This window comes from Canis lupus, chromosome 15 (genome assembly GCF_003254725.2).
Source record: "Canis lupus dingo isolate Sandy chromosome 15, ASM325472v2, whole genome shotgun sequence".
Taxonomy (NCBI): domain Eukaryota; kingdom Metazoa; phylum Chordata; class Mammalia; order Carnivora; family Canidae; genus Canis; species Canis lupus.
The window spans coordinates 14335055-14360179 of record NC_064257.1 but is presented as its reverse complement, the minus strand read 5'-3'; the positions used below and the strand labels follow the sequence as shown (position 1 = coordinate 14360179).

The window sequence follows — 25125 nt, the reverse complement described above, 5'->3', positions numbered from 1 at the left end:
GCAGAGACACAGGCAGGGGGAGAAGCAGACTCCCTGCAGTAAGCCTGATGCAGGACTCGATCCCAGGACCCTGGGATCACGACCTGAGCCAAAGGTAGATGTCAACCCTGAGCCACCCAGGCGCCCCACTCATATGTGGAATTTAAGAAACAAAACAAATGAACAAAGGGGGAAAAAAGACCTAAAAAACCTCTCAGACTCTTAAATATAGAGAACTGGTGGTTACTAGAGGGACAGTGGGTAGGGGGATGTGTGAAATAGATAAAGGGGATTAAAAGCACACTTATCTCGATAAACTTTGAGAAATGTATAGAATTGAATTATGTAGCTCACTTGAAACTAATATAACACTATGTTAATTGTAGGTGAATTTTTAAAAAATGTCTATCCAAATCCTTGGCCATTTTTTAAAATGTCTGTCCAATTTTTAAGTTGAGGCATTTGTTCTTTTACTATTAAGGGTTATGATTTAGACACTAGTTGCTTAACAGACACATGATTTGCAAATATTTTCTCCCATTCTGTGGATTGTGTTTTCACTTTGATAGTGCTCTTTGATATAAAATATTTTTAATTATGGTGAAATCCAATTTATCTAGTTCTTCTTTTGTTGTTTGTGCTCTTGGTTTGTGAGAAACCACTGCCTAATCCAAAATCATAAGGACTTATGCCTATGTGTTCTCTTACCCTTAGGTCTATGATCCATTTTGAGTTAATCTTTATATATGGTGTGAGATAAGGGTCCAACTTTATTCTTTTCCATGTGGCTTTCCAGTTGTCCCAGCTTCATGTGTTAAAATGACTATATCCTCCCCACCAAATGGTCCTTGTTGAAACCAACTGACCATAAATGTAAGGGTTTATTTCTTGACTCTCAATTCCGTTCACTGATCTACATGTTTATCCTTGTTAACACCTCACAATTTGATTACTATACCTTTGTTTTTAAATTTTGAAATCAGGAAGTGTACTTGAACTTTTTCTATTCTTTCAAGCTCATTTTGCTGTACTGGATCCCTTGTACTTTCATACAAATTGTGGGATCATTTTGTCAATTTCTGCAAAAGTCCAGCTGGGATTTTTGATAGGGATTACACTGAACATGAAGATCAATTGGGGAAGTTATTTCTATCTTAAAAATATTAAGTCTTCTAATCCACGAACACAGGATGTCTTTCCTTTAAGTTCTTTCAACGATGTTTTATAGGTTTTCACTATAGAGATTTTGCACTTCTTTTTGTTTTAATCCTAGGTGTTTTTGATGATATTATAAACAGCATGCCTTCTTCATCTTATTTTCAGATTATTACTGGTATTTAGAAATACAACTGATTTTTGAACCCTGATCTTTTAACCTGCAACCTTGCCAAACTTATTTATTAGCTCTAATAGTTTACATCTTCCTTAACAAACTGGATGCTTTTTCTTTTTGCCCAATTACTCTAACTAGAACCTTCTGTACAATGATGATTAGAAGTGGTGAGAGGGAACATCTTTGTCTTCTTCCTGACCTCAGGGGAAAGCACGGTCTTTCACCATTAAGTATATGAGCTCTGAGTTTTTTGTGGTTGCCCTTTATCAGGTTGAGGAAGTACCCTCCTATTCCTAGTTTGTTGAGACTTTTTTTAAAACATGAAAGAGCGGCGCCTGGGTGGCTCAGTGGTTGAGCATCTGCCTTTGGCTCAGGTCTCTCATGAATAAAAATAAAATCTTTTTAAAAATTAAAAAAAAACATGAAAGAGTACTAGATTATTTCAATAGAATCACAAAAAGCATTTGACACAATCATGTCATTTTGTCCTTTATTCTATTAATGTAGTATATTACGTTCATTGGTTTTTTTTTGTTTTGTTTTGTTTTTTAATGTTGAACAACCCTTGTCTTCCTAGGATGAATTCTACTTAGTCATGGTGCTGGAGTGGCCGTGCTGTTGAGGATTTTTGTGTCTGTGCTCTTAAGGGATATTGGTCCATAGTTTTCTTGTGATACCTTTGTCTGGTTTTGGTGTCTGGGTAATATCACCCTCATAAAATGAGTGGGGAAGTGTTCTTTTTGGAAGAGTTTGTACAGGACTTCTGTTAATTATTTTTTAAATATTTGGTAGAATTCACCAGTGAAGACAATTGGTCTTTTCTTTATGGTTAGCTTTATTTTTTATTATTAATAATCCAATTTCTTGTTTTTGTTCTATTCAAATTTTGTTTCCTCTTAATTCAGTCAGTTTTGGTGGTTTGCTTCCAGGAACTTGTTCATTTCATCTAGGTTTTAATTTTTGTATATAATTGTTTATAGCATTCTCTCGTTATCTTTTTTTATTTCTATAAGGACGATAAGTAATGACCCCTCTTTCATCCTGATTTTAGTAATTTGTGTCTTCTCTATGGAGGTGGGAGGATTTTAACTATAGAGGTTGTAGTTCTGTTCCATCCCAACTTAGGGTTTCACTGATTTTCTCAATTGTTTTCTACTCTATTTCATTTACTTCCATTCTAATCTTTATTATCCCTTCTTTTTGCATGGATTTAGTTTGTTCTTCCTTTTTTAGTTTCTTAAAGGTGGAAGGTTACTTTAATGATATGTGATCTTTTTTTAACATAAATGTTTATGGTTATAAATTTAGCATTTAACATTGCTTTAGCCAAATTCTATACATTTTGATAAGTTGTGTTTCTGTTTTTACTCATCTCAAAGTATTTTCTAATTTCCCTTGTTTTCTTTTTTTGATCTATTGGTTATTTAGGAATGTGTTATTTACTGTCCACATTTAAGGATTTCCCAAATTTCCTTCTGTTTTTGATTTCTAGTTTCTTTCCACTGTGGTTAGAAAATGTATTTTGTGGGATTTCAACACTTTTAAATATATTGAGACTGTGACCTAATCTATGGTCTATCCTGGATAATGTTTCATGTGCACTTGAGAAGAATATGTAGTCTGCTCTTGCTAGATGGGAGTGTTCTGGGTAGGTCTATTTAGGTCTAGTTGTTTTATAATATCATTCAAGTCTTCTGCTTCCTTTCTGATCTGTCTAGTTCTAGCCCTAATCAAATTTCTTATCCCAAATGCCAATAAGGATCACAAGTGCTCACTACCTGAATCCTTAACCTAGTGAATTCAGGCATTGCTGGCTGCAGGTCTTTAGCCTAAGAAGGTTATAGAGTTTAGCAAAATCTTCTTAGACTTTTTGATGATTTAATTAACAGAAATTAAAATGGAAAAACAAATGAGGGGATCCCTGGGTGGCGCAGTGGTTTAGTGCCTGCCTTTGGCCAGGGCGCGATCCTGGAGACCCGGGATCGAATCCCACGTCGGGCTCCCGGTGCATGGAGCCTGCTTCTCCCTCTGCCTATGTCTCTGCCTCTCTCTGTCTCTCACTGTGTGCCTATCATAAATAAATAAAATAAAAAGAAATAAAAAAAATATTAATAAAAAAAACAAAACAAAAAAAACAAATGAGTTCCATGCATGACTTCCTACTACATGATCATGTTAATTTTACTATAAGAATCTCCTAAAAAACTGAACATATTCACATCCCTACTTCAGCAAATGTTCTAAGTATACTGGGAGATTACTGTAGGCAGGCTTTCTGAAGCCAGAATGGCTGGCAAACAAGTGGAAGTCTTTGTGATGCCAGACTCTCTTGCTTCCAACCATCCTCCGTGTGAATGCCAACATGATATACGACTGCAGGTGGTTTTCATAAGCAAGGGAAATCCACATTGCTGTGGACTTAAATCTGGTGAAGTCTGTAGCTAAATGAAGGAGAAAAAGAATATACTTCCTCAAGATACTCAAGCTGCTCCTTGGTCTCCCAGGAATTAGCTGAGTTGCTGGGCAGCACCTCCCACCTGCCAAGGCCTTAACCCACAGGCTGCCACCCCCATTGACCTGGGGGAAAGTGAGGGTACCAATGCACTGGGTTTATTTCCTTTCTTTTTATTCTTTTTTTTTTCTTTCTTTTTATTCGTAAAAGATCTCATACTCTGCAAGAACCATCCTCTCCTGGCATTTCCACTCACATAATTTAAGCAGCCCAGGTAAGAGAGAAAAGAAATGTTTTAAATAATTGTAGGGGCGGGGATCCCTGGGTGGCGCAGCGGTTTAGCGCCTGCCTTTGGCCCAGGGCGCCATCCTGGAGACCCGGGATCGAATCCCACGTCGGGCTCCTGGTGCATGGAGCCTGCTTCTCCCTCTGCCTGTGTCTCTGCCTCTCTCTCTCTCTCTCTGTGACTATCATAAATAAATAAAAATTAAAAAAAAAATAATTGTAGGGGCACCTGGGTGGCTGAGTCCATTAAGGATCTGATTCAGTTTCAGCTCAGTCATGATCTCAGGTTCCTGGGATCAAGTCCCAAGGCAGGCTCCATGCTCAGCAAGGGGTCTGTTTTTCCTCTCCCTCTGCCTCTCCCCTTGCTTGCCAGCTCACTCTCTCCCAGTCTCTCCCTCAAATAAATACATCTTTAAAAAATATATTTAAATAATTGTATCTTTGCAAAACAGTAATCCAATGCACTTTTCAAGTCCTCCCCCGTATCCTGCCCATAGGCATCCCATTATTCATCCTTTCAAAATCCAGTTCAAATGATATCTCTTCCACAAAACCTCCCTACCCCCTCCTTCTCCACCAGAATTAATGTGTACAGCCTATTAATGATACCTATTTCACAATAATTCTATTTATCTTGGACATTTAATTGTAAAATGAAGAAAGTATAGTGCAATAGAAAAGTGTGGGCTTTGAAACCAGGTAAACTTGGATTCAAACTCTGACTCCATGACAGAAATAGACCACTAAGACCACAGTGTCATGTAAAGCACTGAGCACTCTGTTAATATGAGTGTCTCTTGTCCACCTTCACCACTTTGCCCTCTTTGCTTCTTTTTTAAGATTTTATTTATTTATTCATGAGAGACAGAGAGAGATAGATAGTGACGGGGGGGTGGGAGGCAGAGACACAGGCAGAGGGAGAAGCAGGCTCCATGCAGGGAGCCTGATATGGGACTCGATCCCGGGTCTCCAGGATCAGGCCCTGGGCTGAAGGCAGCGCTAAACAGCTGAGCCACTGGGCTGCCAACTTTGCCCTCTTTGAAGGGAAAATCATTTCGTTATTTTTGCTTGCTTTCTGTCATGCTCATCAGTAGCATCATTATCATAACAATATTGGTAGATAACAATTACTTATTATATACCAACATTGATCAAAGCACATTACATATATTATCACACTTCATACTTATAAAAACCCTCATGCAGATATCATTATTCTTATTTTTCAGATAAGGAAACTGGACAAAGAAAGGTTAAGTAACTTACCCTAGATCACACATCTGGTAAGTAAAGTCAGGATTTGAATGCAATATATCTGGTATCAAAGCTTGCTCTTTTAACAATCATACTATACCTTCACTCTAAGTATGATCTTTGTTAATGGAGGAGTATGCACAACACTTAGGCAAAATGTGACAGACATGGTTAGCTGTCCCCAGAATTTTACTTTCCATTAAAAGGAAACTAATAGGGGCACCTGGGTGGTTCAGTTAAGTGTTGGATTTGTGATTTCAGCTCAGGCCATGATCTCATGGGTTGAGGGGTGGGATCTGACCCCAAGACTCCATGTTCAGCAGGGAGTCTGCTTGAAGACTCTCTTCCTCTGCCCCTTTCCCCACTCACACCTGAGTACTCCCTCTCTCAAATAAATAAACCTTTATAAATAAATAAATGGAAACTAATAAAAATACGCTTTTCCAAACAAAGACATAAGATCATCTTATGGAAAATAACCAACATTAGGATGCCTGGGTGGCTCAGCAGTTGAGCATCTGCCTTTGGCTCAGGGTGTGATCCCGGAGTTCTGGGATCGAGTCCCACAATGGGCTCCCTGTGAGGAGTCTGCTTCTCCCTCTATGTCTCTGACTTCTCTCTGTGTTTCTCATGAATAAATAAGTAAAATCTTAAAAAAAAAAAATTTTCTATCACTACCCCAACGGAATACTATTTAAGTACAAAATTTAGACAGCTTTTCTTCTGAAGTAAAAAAAGTTTTTAATCAAGCTTTGCTTAAGCTAACACTGAAGCTCAAATTAGACATGTAGGAGACTACTAGAAAATTATGTGATCTTTCTTAAAAAAATTTTTAAATTATTTAATTAATTTAAAGTAGAATCCATGACCAATGTGAGCTTGAACTGATGACTCTGAGATCAAGGGTCACACACTCTGAGCCAGCCAGGCACCCCTTAGGTGACCTTTACAATTGAAGATCTCACATTACTTTTCACAAATACCTGAAAATCCAAAAGCAACATTTCAGGGCCTAATCAGATTACTATTCAAAATTAAAATCCCCCAAATAGCTTCAGATATCATTTCTCCTACAGCAACTAACTGTTTTCTTTGTACAAATATTAATGGTCTAAGCCATGGGTCCTCATTACTGTACTTCAAATAATTTTAACCAAATTTTATGAGGGGTTGAGTTTCTATTGATCAATGCAGAAATTTTCGAAAGGTTAAATCCCCAAAGAAGACTTACACCACAGAGCAAGCATAACATCCTTTCTTGCTACTCTCACGAATTAAAAATGCACCATCAGGTTTCCCATAAAGCAAGTCCTCTGCTTGTACTCGATTGATATCCTCAACAAACCAGGTTTTCTCATCATAATGGGGCAGGTTTTCATCTTCCTCATTGATAAAATAGGTCCTAAAAATTAAATGTTAAAATATTATTCTAACAATCAGGTTACTTCTATCTAAAAGCAAAATCAGGAATAAAACACTCTTCTAAATCTTTATGAAGTGACAAAGTGAAACTACGATTACTTGGACATTTTTAAAGAACTTCATTATTTACTATGGTACAGAAAGCACAAAATTCACACATTTCTTCCAATCAGCTGACACATGAATGTCTGAGTGAACAATGCTTATACACCCAGGTTTCACATGGCTCAGCAGGTCTCTGATCTCAACTGCCTATAGGGTACTCTTCAAGCACTTCAATTTAAAAGAGATGCAAAGTTCTTGATTCAATGTCCTCAGATGACAACTTAGCATGTATAAAGAAGGCCTATGTCTTATACTGGGAATAAAACCCTCTGAAAGGGGGTTTTAGAAAGGTAGAGAACTTACTCATCAGCATCCTCATTCTTGATTCCTAGCCAGGCATTTAGACGCTTCTGTCTCACTCCTTTATGATTGAGCCATCTGCAGAGGGAGAACACCAGTGTCAGTATCTGCAAACTCTGCCCAAAGTAGACATGTCCAAGCCAACCAAATTTTGAGTCCAGGAACCTCTTATTTTAACCCATTTCCACTAAAAGTGGCCAGGGATTTCCATAAGCTAGCTTTTCCTTAACTTTTTCTCCAACTTTCTGCAAAAAAGCAGAAACACGGGGAGTTACCTGAAATTAGGCACTTCTCTCATTTTTCATGTTCCTTTTCTAGGAGGTTGTACACCATAAGCACACATACACTTGCACTCAAACACACGGGGACATCGGTTTCTGAAATTATTAGTTTTGTGACCATGGTGTCACATTTGGAATCTCCACTAAGCCAGAAGACTCAATTCTGTGTGGCCCACTACATTAACATTATAAAACAATTTCAAGATCTATTCTTGCATCTAAGCCAGCCACAAGAAATACAGGATGGTACTCTGAGTAATTAATACAAATTTACTTCATCACTAGGCAAATCATAGTATTTTAAAATATATCAATACTTTAGATGTAGGGATCTCTGGGTGGCGCAGCGGTTTGGCGCCTGCCTTTGGCCCAGGGCGCGATCCTGGAGACCCAGGATCGAATCCCACATTGGGCTCCCGGTGTATGGAGCCTGCTTCTCCCTCTGCCTGTGTCTCTGCCTCTCTCTCTCTCTCTCTGTGACTATCATAAAATAAATAAAAATTAAAAAAAAATACTTTAGATGTAAAACAATATACCATTACATTTAGTTCCACTGACATGGACTCACTTGAGTATGAAAACTCTTTCATTCATCACCATCTTCCAACCAGGCTCCTGATCATCTAGGTCTCATCATAAACATCATCTCCTCAGGGAGGGCTACCCTAATTATTCCAACTAAGGTAGTCCCTTTGTCACTCATTCTCTATATTTTACCTTATTTTATCATCTTCCTAGTACATGCCTGAAATTCTTTATTTTATATTTTCACTTATGTTTGTCTCCCCCACTAAAATTTAGCTGCTTTAAAGAAAGGGGTCCAGGGCACCTGGGTGGCTCAGTGGTTGAGTGTTTGCCTTTGGCTCAGGTCATGATCCCAGGATGGGGATCGGGCTCCCCACAAAGAGCCTGCTTTTCCCTCTGCCTGTGTCTCTGCCTCTGTACCTCCCATGAATAAATAAATAAAATCAAGAAAGGAAGGAAAGGAAAGGAAAGGAAAGGAAAGGAAAGGAAAGGAAAGGAAAGGAAAGGAAAGGAAAGGAAAGGAAAGGAAAAAGGAAAAAGGAAAAAGGAAAAAGGAAAAAGGGAAAGGAAGAAAGAAAAGGAAGGAAAGAAAGAAAGAAAAGAAAGAAATTAATTCAGTCTGTCCTGTTGTTCATGGCTAGTCCCAATGCTGAGAACATTATCTACTATATATCTACTATATCTACATATAGTGGATATTCAAGAAATCTCTCCCTAAACACCCTAGTTGTCTTTACTGTCAGATCATGATTTATCACCCACGATGTTATCTAAATTCTCTTTAATTTAGTTTACATAACTCATTAAAGGAACTTTCAAGGTCTAGTTTGCCACACTTATTCATGCCTCTTGGGATGGTGTATTTTTTAATAATCTCCTCACTTTCCAGAGCAAACAAGCGCTTCCATTCATTCCTTTGGTTCATGGCATAAGCCTTCTTCTTGGGCCTTTCTTCAGCTTCTTATGTGACCAGAATCACATAAGCTTTTCAAGAGCAGACACACCCTGATTTTAGACAAAGTACCTCCTTGCCTTGTTTCCAAAGCTCTTCTGTATGCTATGTGTACTTGCTTGACTTTCTTTTTGCCCACAATAGCAAACTGAAATGATCTCTAGAGAAGAGTTAATAAAAAAACTACTCAGTATAGCACAGTTCTAATTGTTTGCCCCCAAAACTTACCACCTTAAATTTTACTCTACTGTTCCCTCTAAGCTTTTATTTTCTCCCCTGTCCCTTTTCATACAAAGAAACCCTGAAGTCTATGGAAAATCCAGTCAGAAATCTTTACTCCCTTCTACCAAGAGTTTGAATCAAGTTGTGTTACACACATGAAAGTCACCCATAAACCAGTCTATTCATTACCTAGAACAAAACCTAACATTTTTCCTTTTAATGGATTCTCTCCTTCTATAAGGCAGTCATTTGTCCTAAAAATCTAACATCTTGTTCATAATATACCTTTCAACCTATCTTTGAGTGAGATCCCTGTATCTTCCTAAATCATATAGTTTTCCATAATATTAAAGAGTTGGGTTTTACTCCTCAGGTCAAATTATCTTGCATGCCTGCTATTGGCACATTTCTATTACTTGAAATATAGAATTTCATTTCTTAAACATAAAAACCCTTTAAGAGACTGTCCTGTATACTTATGTGTAGGCCCCCACTATTAGTGTTCTTGTCTGTGCCCATAAGGGGTAATTTCTATTTCTGCGGTTCTATTATGTAATCAAAGATTCTGAAAAAAAAAAAAAAAAAGGAAAAAAAAAAAAAGATTCTGGTTTTTTTATTTAGGCAAACATTAACCTGTATTTTTTAAGCTACACCATATGGCTCATACCACAGGCACCCTCTGAGATTTCCCATTTGTATGGACTAAAGTCTAGAATGCTACATTCTGGTTTGCCCCACATGTTGACTTTAGGTAAACTCTGGTACCACCAACTATTTTGCCAGGATTACCTTCCTAAATTCTTACAAGCTCACTAGCCAGTTCTCAATTACAAATCTCTTCTTTTATCTCTAACATGTCTAGAGCCCACAGTAATCTGGTGCTGGTGTTTCCTCCCATACAGGCCCATACTACTCACACAAGGTGCTGATCTCGGATCTTGCGCAGCTGGATCAGATCAGGTTTGATACTGTTCATTTTTTTATCTATTTCCCGGTTGTCCAAAGCTTGTTTCTTCAAATCCTGCTCTAGACGCATTTTGCTATCATGAATCTCACCCAGACGTGATTTCAATTTGTCATAATTCATCATAATTCTGTGAAAATATTGACATATTAAGGCTTAAACAGGAACCATGCAGAAGCATTCTATAATGTGGGCATGGTCCTAATACTTTAACATGATAGATATCTGTTGTTTTTGCCCAGCTCGTGTCCATTCTCATTCTTTTGGTAATGGCACCTGATGTTCCCTGTAGATAAGGACTCCCTGCCCCCATCTCAGAGTCACAGGTGAATATTCACACAACCCAGCCTGGCCAGTAAGAGTATTCCATTATATCCTATTGCTCCCCTCAAGCCACAATGACTGGTTCAGGAATGAGAATAATACCTAAACTGACCCAATGAGAGTTAATTCTAGTTTGTCAGAACTATTGTAAACAGAGATTCTCTCTTCTTCCCACTGAGGCTGCTTATAAATATGTGATTCTAGGACTTCCAGCAGCCACCTCATAGGGAAAACCTGCCTGAGGATAAAGCCAACACAGAGAAAAACTAAGGCAAAAGACAAAGTATGAGAAAAAATCCTGATGACCTTGTTTGGCCCCTGGATCAATCCATGACTGAACAAGTAAGCTATATGTATGATATTCAGAAGGTAGCACGATATAACAGTTAAGAGCAATAGCTTTGCAGTCAGAAGTCTTTCTGACTGCTTAAGTTTGAATCTCTGCCCTACCACTTACTGCATGGCCATAGGCAAGTTATTCAACTTCTCTGTGCCTTCATTTCCTCATTTGTTTAAAGTGGATAGCTACAACAGTACCTACTTCACTAAATTATTATGTAAATTAAATGTGGTAATACATGTAAAAGGACTAAACAGTGCCTGGTACATCTTGGTAAGCACTCAGCAGATAATGACTATAAGGTTTTCCAGCACACAAAGTTTTGCTGTGCTCTGAAGGCAATCACTGTTCTCATCACTTGTACCTCAAAACAATGTGATTTTATATTACTATTAAAACTTCATCATTAGGGGTGCCTGGGTGGCTCAGTGTTGAGTGCCTTTGGCTCAGGTTGTGATCCTGGGGTCCTGGAATCAAGCCCCCACATCGGGCTCTCTGCAGGGAACCTACTTCTCCCTCTGCCTATGTCTCTGCCTCCCTCTGTGTCTCTCATGAATAAATAAATAAAATCTTAAAAAAAAAACTTCAACTACTTTACCTTCCTTTGCAACTAAACTGCAAGTTCTTTTCTATCTTTTCACTGTTGATAATAATAATGGCTATTTATTGATATCATATGCCAAGATACATAAATACATACACACGTGCCTTTCTGTACCATAAATATGCAAGTGTATGTCTATCACTTGATTCTCACAGCATTTCAAAAAGATATCTACAGTTTAGAGGAGGAAACGGGCTCAGAGAGTTAAGAGAGTTAAGTAACTTATCCAAGGTCACATAAGCTAGTAAATGAGCAATACAGAATTCAAGCCCATGGTTTTCACCATTAAGCTAACTGCCTCAATAGCACTTAGCTCAATTCTTATGCACACAGAAGTTTACGGACATTTTGGTGCTAATATGAGAAACAATTTTGCTTTTCTCTTGCAGATGATTCATTTTTATTTATTATCCACTTTTTTATTCCTCAGCCCACTCTTATCTGGCTCAGTCTTCCAATATTCCACTAAATTTGCTATGATAAAGACTTCCAATATCCTTTTAGTTGCCAGACCAATACTTCACATGCTTCACTCACTCTGTGGAATCTTCTTAGCATCTACTATCACCTACACACTTAGGCATCCAAACCCTTCTGTACCTTGAGTTCCAAAAACCAAATAACCTTTGTTTGTCTGTCAGACAACTCCATTTGGGTTCTCACAGGAACCTCAAAACTCATTGGTTCTAACCCTGAACTTTCCTTACGTACTTACTATTTTGGTGAATAACACCCTTCCTTATTCATTCATATCAGAAATCTAGGAATAGTCTTTGACTTCTTTCACATCTACCATATCTGGCCAGATATCAAGTCCTCAGCATTTCCATTAATTCCTCCTCCTTTCCTGCCATTGCTCTGGTTCAGGCCTTCACCATCATTTAACTGGATGACCACAAACACTGCAGCTGCCCTCAACAGTCAAGCTAGTCTTTCTGCCCCTGGTTTTGTTCAGCCTCCAATTTATTTTCAGACTGCTGCTGATGATTTTCATTTCAACAAAAATCCCGTGAGCCTCACTGTGCACTCTCAGGTACCATAACAGGTGCTAGAGCTATCAGGGAAAATAAGCCTCCATTCTTATTCCACTAACAAGCTTGCAGTTTAGTGGATGTGATGTTCAGTAAATGTTACAGCAGGAATCAGGACCAGATACTGGAGGGGGTAGGGACAAAAAGCTCCTAAACCAGTCTAGGGAATCAGGGAAATTTTTCTTAGAAAAGTCATGCATAAGCTGATTCCTAAAGGATGGGCAGGCATTAAAAATTTAGAAGGATGTAGAAGGAACACAGAAAAGAGAAGGTTCGTTTGGTGCCATTAGTGGGAACAGCAAATAGTTCCATATATGAAGTTTAAGGTGGCAAAAGCAAACACAAAAGAAATTATTGAGGAAGAAAAGAAGTCTTGTCTCACTGATGCACTTGGAAGGGTTAGGTAGATTTACCGTTCAATTTCCTTTTCATTCCCCTCTCTGCGAAATCGCTCGATATATTCTTTGCTATGTTGTTCTTGTGTGTGACATTGCTCTTCAAATATTTTAATTGTTTCATTAAAGGCTTCAATTGCAGTCCTCTTCATCTGTATTTCCTATAAGAGAGAAAAAGAGAAACATTTTATTATCTTTTTTTTTTTTTTTGGTAACTGTGGTCTCATAACCTAAAATCTTATAATCCTCATTACAATTCCATATAAGACTGAATTAAGACAGCCGAAATAACTTCTCTTTAACTCCTACCCTTATTACTTACATGCAAAATACATCATTCAAACCTTAAAATAAAAAAGAACTATTACTTGCAATATAGCTGAGAATCACCATAAAAAGGCTTGAGTTGGTAAAAGAGATGAACCCAAAACTCTTTAAAGACAAGGATCAAGTAATACCTTTCCACTTATTGTAGTGCTGACCCTCAAAAGGTGCTAAAGGAGTGAATGGATAGAGTGGAGGAGTCCTCACACCAGTGTGCATAACCTTATTCCCAGAGGAGTCCTATAGAGTCTATCAATTCCAAAACCTATAATTTCCCAAACAGATTCATCAACATATTAATCTGACTAGAAGTAGGAAATGAGGGGTGCCTGGTTGGCTCAGTTGGTAGAGCATGGAGTCTGATCTCAGGGTTATAAGGCAAGCCACATGTTAGGTGTAGATTACTTAAAAATAAAAAAGATCTTTAAAATGAAAACAAAAAAGAAGCAGAAAATGAAAGGGGGAAGAGTAGCAGCTAAAATTAAATACAGAATAAAATGAAAAACCATGGGCAGCCCTGGTGGCACAGCGATTTAGCGCCGCCTGCAGCCTGGGGTGTGATCCTGGAGACCCGGGATCGAGTCCCACATCCGGCTTCCTGCATGGAGCCTGGTTCTCCCTCTGCCTGTGTCTCTGCCTCTCTCTCTCTCTCTCTCTCTCTGAATAAATAAATAAATAAAAATAAATCTTTAAAAAAAAAAAAGAAAAACCAAAAGCTTCACAAAACAAATACCCAGTAGGCTACGCCAGTCAGCATTAGGGTAAGTAGTCCTATACGTTTTGATGAGTTCTGAGGTTATTCGTAGACTTTAGCATCTGAACCTTGATTCCCCAAAATCTTCAGAGGGTTAAACTTTGTTCAATTTATATTAGAAAGTCAAGAAGATGTATAAAGGTCTAGAGAACTGCTATCCTGAATGTTTACAATTTTAAAAGTTTTGATGCTTATGGGATAATTTCTCAAAACTAGCACTGATTAATTTCAACAAATTATTACTGAGAATCCATTATACAGAAAGTATAATCTGGCGATAAAGAGATTAATAAAACATGAAGCCTGCCCTCTAGGTTTTAGAACACACAAGTGAAATACATTTCTGAACTCCAATAACGTTCTGTTTCATCTCATGGTAGAGTCAATCAAGTTAGGGTGAGTTAGTTATCTACTGCTTTACAGAGACTTCATGGAAGAGACAAGAACCTTACAATGCTCCATATGGTTGAGGTTGTATCATACCTATCTCAAACAGTAGTGCAAACTTATTGATTCCAATGTCCATATCTAAATATGTAGCTACAAATTCTACAATTCTCAAATCACAGTGGAGGGTCTTGGATCCCTTCTCCAAGGTCAAAAATTACCTATGAAGCCCTGGCCCTGTATCCTTAAAGACACCAAACTGGCCTTTACTAACACTAGTGTATGTATAGGTAGGTAGGGCAGCACAAAGAAAAGTATTTTACAGCATTGCCAAAGCAGTAGCTGCCCCATAAACAATGCCACTATACCTACCACAAAACTATAAATCTACCTGTATCTACACCCCTTCTTCTCCTTTCTCCTCTCCAACCCCTCTTATGATTCCTTCTCATCAGCATATAGACAAGTTCTAGTAACACCACTTTGAAAAAATAATCCTGTAACCCTAAATTCTCTTCTAGTTGATTAAGTTTCTTGAACAAATAGTCCATATGGGCTGCCTTTCTTTCCTCATCTCTCATTCACATTCCAGCTCACTCCATTCTGGCTTCTGTGCCTACCATTCCACAAAGACTGCTCTTTCCAAGCAAGATTACCAATGATCTTACTGCCAAATCCTGTCCCTTATCCCAATCCATCACTAAGTCCTATCACTTCCTCCTAATTACATGTAATCCAGATGTCAAATATCCCCACATGCAGTTTATTCTTACCCCGTGCCAACTATGACTCAGGATATGCCATCTCTTACCATTCTCTGGGAAGAATTTGCTTACGTCAAAGCAATCCAAATGTTATCTAAGATTTCACAGAAAAAAACAGAGTAAGTCTATAACACTTAATACTTATAAACAGAGGAGATAAATTCTTTAATCTCCCTTTAACACTTACTGTCTCAGCACACCCCCTATACTGCTAATCACTGCATTCCTCCCTTTCTCCCCCTACCTCCCAAAGCTTTAAGCCTCCACAGCTCTGCTCTGCTCAGCCAGCTCACATCTTGCTCTCAATTCTCACACAGACAGATTTAGCCCTCTCCTAGCTCTGACCCAGGAGCTTTCTTGGCTGCCTCCATCTACTCCCATACCCAACTCTCCATCCAAGGATTCCAAGTCCAAAACCAGTCTCACATCAGCAGCTCAGAACTCATATACTGCTGTTAAGTCCCCAGTATCGCTGAGCATGTGGGCAGCAGTTTGTCTAGCCATGACAAGAATACAGAAATACAGTTCTATACAAGCCAAAGCTACAGACAGACATCAGTGGCCACTTTTTCTAGCCTTTTTCACAGGAGGGTTAGTCCTCCCCTAGACTCTAGTTCAGATCATGAAGCTGACTCCAGGGCCCTGCCAAAGATGGAGTGCTTTGGTTCATTATCTTGTATAAATTCATTCAACAAGTGAACACTAACTATATGCCAGGCATTACTTGAAGCATTTAGGATACATAAGTAAGCAAGCTTAGAAAAATATTTCTGTACTCCCAGAACTTACAGTTTAGAGGGTTATAGAGACAATAAATAAGACATAATAAGTAATTTACGTGTTTATTAGAATTATTAAGAATCTGTAAGAATTACTATGGAAAAAAGAAAAGTAGAGTTAGAAAGGAGGACTGAAATGCGAGTTGCAATTTTAAATCAAGTTGCCAGCTAGGCCTTGTTGAGATGACATCATTTGAGCAAAGACTTGAAGGAGGTGAGGGGCATTGACCAGGTGATTATGGGATGGGTGGGGAGTGTTTCAGGCAAAGAAGCAGCCAGTGCTAACACTCAAACATAGGAAGCAGTATAGTATATTTGAGGAACAGCAAAGAGGTTAGTGTGGTTGGAGTATAGTGAGGAAGAGAAAAGAAATGAGGTCGAAGAGGAGTGGCATAGATCATCCTGGGCACTATAAAAAGCACTCTAACTTTTCCTATGTATAAACCATGGAACTAGAGACAGGTCTTCAACAAAGGTACTGTGATCCAACCTATGTTTTACAAGTACAGGTTTCCCCAGCATTCTCGAAGCATATGATTCCTATGAAAACTTTCGTATGCCAAAATGGCATAAAGCAAAGAAACAATTACCATTAATTTACATGGGAAAAATCTTTAGTGTTCTCAGACTCGAAAAATAACTTCCCTTGGGCCTTTTTTTTCCTGATACCTTAGGACACATCTTGCTAAGAGATACACAAAGTAAATGCAGATAAAGCACAGATGCTCACAGACACAGTTCAAAGTAACAGTGGCTTGATGCTGAGATGCTGCGTATAGTTCCCAGGGAAGGAACTAGGTGGCACCACTCCCCCCCTCAGGGTGTGCACTGCCTCTAACAGTTTACTGCAAAACAAACTCTGAACGCTATTGTCACTTTTCACTCTTTTCTGTAAAAGCAGAAGTCTTCAGATTTCTTCCAGTTATCGAAAAAAGTACTAATAATGTAGGTCTTTCATAAAAGCCAAGTGGTGTAACGTGAACTTGCGAAATACAGGGGATACCTGTGTCACCTAGCTGCTCTACTGAGAATTGATCAGAGGGAGGGGAGCATGGATAAGGGCAAGAAGATTTGTTAGGAAGGTTCTGTGGTAACTCAAAGTAAGAAATGATTGCGGGCTTCGATCAAGGTATCAGCACTGGATGTGGGGAGAAGGGGCTGCATCCTGGCTATATTATAAATGTAAACAGGAATTCCTGATGGATAAGACGGAAGATAAAAAAGAAAGAGTCTTGAGTGGCTTCAAGGCTTTTGACCTAAGCAAGACATATGACTGCTCTCAACTGAGATGGGGAAGGCAAGGGGTAGAACAGCCTTGAGTTCAATTTTGTTCATGAATTCAGTCTTGACATGTTAAATCTGAGATACCTATGAACCTATGAAACATCCAAGTAGAACTGTTGAAAAAGGTAGTTGGATATATGAGTCTAGAATTAAAAGAAGTTAGAAGAAGCAGAGTTTGGGAATTACTGGCATACAGACGTTCTGTAAGGCCATGAGGCTATTTGAGATCACCAGAGAGTGAATAAGTAACCAGGAAAAAGAAGAGAACCAATGTCAAAGAGGAGAAATCAGCAAAGAAGTCCAAGAAGGAAGAAACTACCAGGGAGGTCAAATTCTCAGCTGTCTCTGCTTATTTCTAGATCTGAAAGTTCCATTTGTAATGATTATTATGGTTTTCTGTTCTACCTCTGATCTACAGAAATAATCATATAGTTTTTGCATATAGCCATGTGTTTTTAATGTTTACCATTTTTTAGTGTGAGATATAATAAGCGAATACAATAAATGCACAGCTTAACAAATGATTATAAAATGAACTTCTACTACCAGCAACCCCAGAAATTCCTTGTTTATCATAACTCGCTGCCTCTTCCCACTCCATTCCCCTACATTGGTGATAATGCTACCCTGTCCTTTATGATGATCATTTCCTTGTTGTTCTTTATGATTTTACCACTTTATATCCCCATCCAAAATCAAATCGTTAAATTTACCTGGTTTTGTAGCTTCTATGAACAGACTCATAGTATATGTTCTTTTGCATCTTTTATTCAATATTCTTTGTAAGATTAAACATAGTGTTATATGTTGCCCTTTAAATAAATATACACAAAGGAATACAGTAATCCATCATTGTTTTATCTGATGCAGAGAAAAGGTTTTAAAGTATTCCATTTTGGTGAATGCACATTGTGTCTGACAAATGTCAGAGTATTTCAACCTTTTGTAGAATAGAGTCTCATCTCTCTCTCTCTCCCTATTTCTACAGTTAAACACAGCAATCATGCCTATGTATTGCAAATGAACTATGCTGGAATTTAGGAGATTTATATTCTAATCCTGATTATGCTAAAAACTGGTTACAACCCTATAAAAGAACTCTCTAGGCTTCAAGTTCCCATCTATAAGATGGAGATAATGACAACTCCAGCTATATTTGAGAGAGAGAGAGAATCAGGTTAAAAAAAAAGAAAAAGGAGGGGGGAGGGGATTATACATCCAAAACCACTTACTGAATACCTTAGTCTAGTTGTGGTATATTTTAACCATAGATGACAGTATACCACACATTTTTCCCTATGTTGCCTTTTTACATAATGTATCTTAGAAATTACTCAAAATCAGGGGGCACCTTGGGTAGTGCCATCAGCTGAATATCAGCTCAGGTCATGATCTCAGGGTGATGTCCAGCTTCACTCACTGGACACCTGCTTGGGATTCTCCCTCTTCTTCTGCCCCTCCCCCCATTATCCCCCATGCTCACATGCTCTCTTAAAAAAAAAAAAAAAAGAATAAATCTTAAAAAAATCAATAACTCAAAATCAGTAGACCATCATTTTTTGATGGTTATAGAATAATTTCATATCATTTTGTTTTAAAAAGGTCATTTTTATATTACTGTTATTAATGTGCATATTATTTCTATTATTTCCTTTCTAGTTTTACCATATTTTCCTCAAATCCTCTTAAGTCTATCACCCCAAACATCCCAGCATATTTTTTCATCCCAGCATATTTTGATAAAGTGTTCCCTTCAGATTAGTGGGCATACCCATAACTGAAATCACAGTGTTCACACACTTCTACGTGCTGTCTTCTTTGCCTGAAATTATATCATAAGCATTTCTCAAGTCACCAGGAATTCCTAAAAGGCACTTAGTAACAGCAGTTGCCTCCAGGGAATGGGAATTTTTACTTTGTATGCAATAATTCATATAGAATTCAGCAATAACTTATACTGAATTTAACATATTTATATAGCTTTTATACTTTCCAAAAATTAGTTTTAAAATAATTTCTGAAAACCTATTTTAATAGCTGTATAACATTCTATTATATGTATGACCATTTCACATCCCCTAATGTTGACCATTTATGTTGATTCAATCTAATCGGAGAAGGACAATCATCATATGGTTTCACTCATATGTGGAATATAAGAAATAGTGAAAGGGATTAGAAGGGAAGGGAGGGAAAATGAGTGGGGAAAGAATAGCAAGGTAAACAAACCATGAGAGACTCCTAACTCTGGGAAACAAACAAAGGGTTACAGAGGGGAGGTGTGGGAGGGAATGGGGTAACTGGGTGACAAGCACTAAGGAGGGCACTTGATGGCAAAAGTACTGGGTATTATACCATATGTTGGCAAACTGAACTTAAATTTTAAAAAATTATGTTGATTCAATCTGAAGAAGCATCAGTAACTCTTTCCCCATTCTACCCCAAACACTGGCCTCCATCACAGATAATTCATCCGGAAGAACTGAAGGAATACAGAGAAGTTAAATTTGCAGTGTAAAAAAACATACACAGGCACCCAGAAAGAAAAAGTTACTAAGATCATTCTGAATAATTAATAAAATAAAACCTGAAAATAAAATGGAATTAAACATCTCACATAGGAAAATAGGTCATTATAGCATTTCTGGCCCCTATAATCCCAGTAACAATAACAGTATAAAGAGGGAGGAACAATGATGTATAGGAGCAAAGTATTTATATGCCACTGCAAATGTGAATAATAATTTATATTTGAGGGGCCTGGGTGGTTCAGTCAGTTGGGCATCTGCCCTTGGCTTAGGTCATGATTCTGGGGTGCTAGGACTGAACCCCACATCTGGCTCCCCACTGCTTCTCCCTCTCCCTGGCCCCAGTTCATGCTGTTGCTATCCCTCTCTCGCAAATAAATAAAATCTTAAAAAAAAAAAGTTTATAATTGATACAAGGTTGTTGTGCAGTTAAGATGTTAACTGTAGGAATGCCTGGGTGGCTCAGTGGTTCAACATCTGCCTTCAGCTCAGGGCATGATCCTGCGTTCGGGATCGAGTCCCAATCCTGCACCAGGCTCCCTTCGAGGAGCCTGCTTCTCTCCCTCTGCCTCTCTCTGTCTCTCTCATGAATAAGTAAACAAAAAATATTAAAATAAAAAAAAGAGATGTTAATTGTAATCTCCAAGGTATTTCCTAAGAAAAACTAAAAAAAAGTACAGAAAAGGAAAGAAATGGGGAATCAATAAAAGGGTACACTACAAAAAATTAGAATACTAAAAAAAAAAAAAAAAAAATCCAGTAATGGTAGAACTGAAGTACAAAAGACACATAAGACACAAAGAAAAATAATAATAAAAATAATAAATGCCAGAGTCAGTTCTTCCTTACCAATAATCAGTAATTATTTTAAATGTAAATGGATTAAACTCCCCAACTAAAAGTCAGAGACTGCAGATGGATTAAAAATTAAAAACCCGAGGTACCTGGGTAGCTCAGTCGGTTAAGTGTCTGACTCTTGATCTTGGCTCAGGCCTTGATCTTGGGTCATGAGTTCAAGCCCCACATTGGGCTCCACGCTGGGTGTGGAGCCTACTTAAAAAAAAAAAGAAAAGAAAAAAAGAAAAACAACCCATGATCCACCCATATGCTGTCTACAAGAGAGTTGCTTCAGATGCAAAGAATACTCATTCTTCTCAGGTATATGGGGAAACCCACAAATATATGGAAATCAACACATTCTTAAACAACCAATAGACCAAAGAAGAAATGAGAAGAGAAATTAGAAAATACCCTGAGATAATTAAGAACTAAAACAAATACTGAACTTACAGAGGTAGCAAAAGCAGTGCTCTGGGGAAATTTATAGCTGTCAATATATTTTTTTTAAGATTTTATTTATTTTAGACAGAGAAAGGGAGAAGGCATACGAGCAGGGGCAGAGGTAGAGGGAGTGGAGAGAATCCCAAGCAGACTCTCTGCTGACATGGAGCCTGATGCGGGGGCTCAGTCCCACAACCCAGAGATCATGACCTGAGCCAAAACCAAGAGTCAGATGCTTAACTGACTAGGCCACCCAGGCATCCCTAAGCATCTGACTCTTGATCTCAGCTCAGGTCTTGATCTCAGGCTCGTGAGCTTAAGCTCTGCATTGGGCTCTATGCTGGGTGTGGAGCCTACAAAAACAGACAGTCCGACCTATAACCCCATTAGGAGATTCAAACAGTAATCAAAAAATTCCCAACAAAGAAGAGCCCAGGACCTGATAGACTCACTAGTGAAGTTACCAAACATTTATTTAAAAAAAAAAAAAAAAGATTTTATTTATTCATGAGACACACACACACAGAGGCAGACATATATAGGCAGAGGAAGAAGCAGGCTCTCCGTGGGGAGTCTGATGTGGGACTGGATCCCAGGACTAGGATCACAACCTGAGCCAAAGGCAGACACTCAACCACTGAGCCACCAAGGTGCCCCCCACATAAGATTTGATCAGTCCTAATCCTCAAGACCTTAGAATGTGACCTTATTAGGAAACAGGGTCTTTAGTGAATTAAGATGAGGTCATATTGGATTAGGAAAGGTCCTAATTCAATGATTAGTATCCTTATAAAAAGAGAAAATAGGGGTGCCTAGGTGGCTCAGTTGGTTAAGCATCTGCCTTAGGCTCAGGTCATGATCCCAGGGTCCTGGAATAGAGCCCCACATCGGGCTCCCTGCTCATCAGAGAGCCTGCTTCTCCCTCTCTCTCTCTCTCTGCCTGCCACTCCCCGCTTGTGCTCTCTCTTTCCCTCTATCAAATAAACAAATAAAATCTTTTAAAAAGAGACAGAGAAAACAGACACAGAGGGAGAATGTCATTGATAATGAAGGCATAAATTGGAGTGATGTATCCAAACCAAAGAATGCCAAGGACTGCAAGCAACCACTACAAACTAAGAAAAACAATGAAAGTTCTTCTCCAGAGCCTCCAGAAAGAGAAAGGCCCTACCAACACCTTGATTTTGGACTTCGAGCCCTCAAAACAGTGAGAGAATAAATTTCTGTTGTCTTAGGCCACCCAGTTTGTTGTTCTTTGTTATAGCTGACATAGGAAACTAATACAGCCATATATGAAAAACACAAAATTAACATCATACTCAATGGTGAAATGGGAGAGCTTTCCACCTAAGATCATGAACAAGACAAAGATATCCACTTTTACCACTTTTATTCAACAAAGTACTTGAAGTTCTAGCCAGAGAAATTAGGCAATGAGAAGAAATACAAGACATCCAAATTGAAGGGGAAAAATTAAAACTATCTCAAATGACATGATCTTATAGGTATAAAACCCTAAAGAATCCACCAAAAACTGTTAGAGCTAATAAATTCAGCAAAGTTGCAGAATACAAAATCAACTGTATTCTATACACTAGCAATAAACAATCCAAAAGAGAAACTAAGGAAATAATTCCATTTACAACAGCATCAAAAAGAATAAAATATTTAGGAATAAATTTAACCAAGGAGGGAAGAAATCCATACACCAAAAACTACAAAACAATGCTGAAAGAAATTAAAGACATAAAGACAGGGAAAGATGTCCTTGTTCATGGATCAGAAGACTTCATATTAAGATGATAATAGGGATCCCTGGGTGGCGCAGCGGTTTAGCGCCTGCCTTTGGCCCAGGGCGCGATCCTGGAGACCCGGGATCGAATCCCACGTCAGGCTCCCGGTGCATGGAGCCTGCTTCTCCCTCTGCCTATGTCTCTGCCTCTCTCTCTTATGATTTATGACTATCATAAATAAATGAAAAAAAAAAGATGATAATACTACCTAAAGTGATACATATAGATTCAATGCAATCACTATCAAATCCCACATGCATTTTTGTTTGTTTTTTTTTTTACACAGAGACAGAAAAACTGAACTTCAAACTCCTATGACTTAAAAGGGACCCAGAATAGCCAAAACAATCTTGAAAAAGAACAAATTTGGAAAAAAAAAATTAAAAAAAAAAAAGAACAAATTTGGAAGACTCACACTTCCTGGTTTCAAAGCTTATTAAGAAGCTAGGGTAATCAGAATATGGTGCTGACATAGGACAGACATATAGATCAATGAAATACAATGGAAAGCCCCCAAATAAACCCTCACACCTATGATCTATGTCTCACTTCAGCAAAAATCCCTAGATCATCCAATGGAGAAATGGTGTTGGGACCACAGTGCAAGGGAAAATGTATTTTCACATGTGAAAGAAAAAAAAAAAGCCAGACCATAATTCATACTACATATAAAAAGTTAATTCAAAATGGATCAAAGATCTAAATTTAAGAGTAGAAACAATAAACTCTTAGAAATAAACATTGGAGAAAATCTTTATGACACTGGATTTGGAAAAACTTCATGAATATGATACCAAAAGTATAGGTAACAAAACAAAAACCAAATTGGACTTCATCAAAATTAAGAACATTTGCATGTCAAAGGATATTATCAGAAAAGCAAAAATCACATATAAAAATGGGAAAAATATCTGAAATGGGAAAAATATCTGAAAATCACATATTTGGTAAGGTATTAAAGAAAATAAAACTCATCAAAAACAATATCACTTCAATACTACTAGAATGGCTATAAAAATTTAAAGATAAAAACATAAAACATAACAAGTGTTAGAGAAAATGTGGAAAACCTGGAATCTTTATGCATTGCTGGTAGGAATGTAAAATAGTTTTACCAGTATGGAAAACAGTCTGGCAGTTTCTCAAAAGGTTAAATATAAAACTGCTATATAACCAAGAAATTCCATTCTAGGCATATATCCAAAAGAAATAAAAGCAGAGACTTGAACAGTTATTTGTACACTAGATGTTCATAAGCAGCAATATTCACAATAGCCAAAAACTGTGGAAAATTACCCAAATGTCCATCAACAAATGAATGGATAAACAAAATGTCATATGCACATACAATGCAATATTATTTAGCCATAAAATATTTATATATATATATATGCTACAACATGGATTTTCCTTGAAAACATTACAATTAGTGAAGTAAACCAGACAAAGGACAAATATTGTATGATTCCAACTATATAAAGTACCTAGAATAGGCAATGAATTATGAGGTTAAAGGACAAATATTGTATGATTCCAACTATATAAAGTACCTAGAATAGGCAATGAATTATGAGGTTAACATACATATATATAATACATAACAACAATAAGGGGTAGAAATAGAATTATATAATAGTACGGTTACTACATTCACAGGCTACATGGTACAGTATGAACTGAAGTAACTGTGATTAAGAATGCATGGTGTAAAAAAAAAAAAAGAATGCATGGTGTAGGGATATCTGGGTGGCTCAGATCATGATCTCAGAGTCCTGGGATCAAGCAAGCTCCCTGGTCTGCAGAAGAGTCTGCTTCTCCCTCTCTCTCTGCCCATTCATGTGTGCTCTCTTGCTCACTCTGTCTGTCTCTCAAATAAATAAAAAAAATATTTTTTAAAAATGCACGCTGTAATCTTTAGAGCAACTTTCTATAAGAAAAAAAAAAGAGAGACAGATATAGCTAAAAGGCCAGATGAAGAATCATAATGGGATACTAAAAAAATATTTGACCCAAAAGATGACCATGAAAGAATTGCTGGGGAACAAAACCAGATGGAACAAAAATAAATAAAATAAAATATCTAATAGGTAAATATAAACCTAATCATGTCAATAGTTACAAGACATACAAATGGATTATACATCTCAATTAAAAGGCAGAGATTGTCAGGCTGCATTTTTTAAAAAAGCCAGACCCAACTATATATATTATTATCTATAAGAGATACACTTTAACTATAAAGGCACAAACAGATTGAAAGTAAAAGAACAGAAAATAAAATAAAATAAAATAAAATAAAATAAAATAAAATAAAATAGATAAGTAAGAAAGTAAAAGAACAGAAAAAACATATCATGCAAATACTAAGTATATGAAAGATGGTGGGGATATATTAGAAAAAGCAGACTTCAAGACCAGGAGGATTACCAGATTAAAAGAGGAATATTTCATATTTTTAAAAGA

General features: G+C 37.6%; 1 protein-coding gene across 10 annotated transcripts in view; it reads right to left on the bottom strand.

The window, feature by feature from the left end:
• The window catches only part of PIK3R3 (phosphoinositide-3-kinase regulatory subunit 3), a 139840-nt gene that overhangs the window by 5642 nt on the left and 109073 nt on the right, over nucleotides 1–25125 (bottom strand). For 9 of the 10 annotated variants that reach the window (XM_049094451.1, XM_049094454.1, XM_049094453.1 and 6 more), the window contains 4 exons: nucleotides 12787–12929; nucleotides 10028–10204; nucleotides 7134–7208; nucleotides 6535–6705 (listed from right to left, as the gene is read on the bottom strand). In XM_049094451.1, the coding sequence (XP_048950408.1) occupies nucleotides 6535–6705; nucleotides 7134–7208; nucleotides 10028–10204; nucleotides 12787–12929 (566 nt within the window). Of the gene's footprint in view, nucleotides 1–3261; nucleotides 3381–6534; nucleotides 6706–7133; nucleotides 7209–10027; nucleotides 10205–12786; nucleotides 12930–25125 lie in introns of all 10 variants that reach the window. The other variant, XM_049094449.1, reaches the window with a different exon arrangement.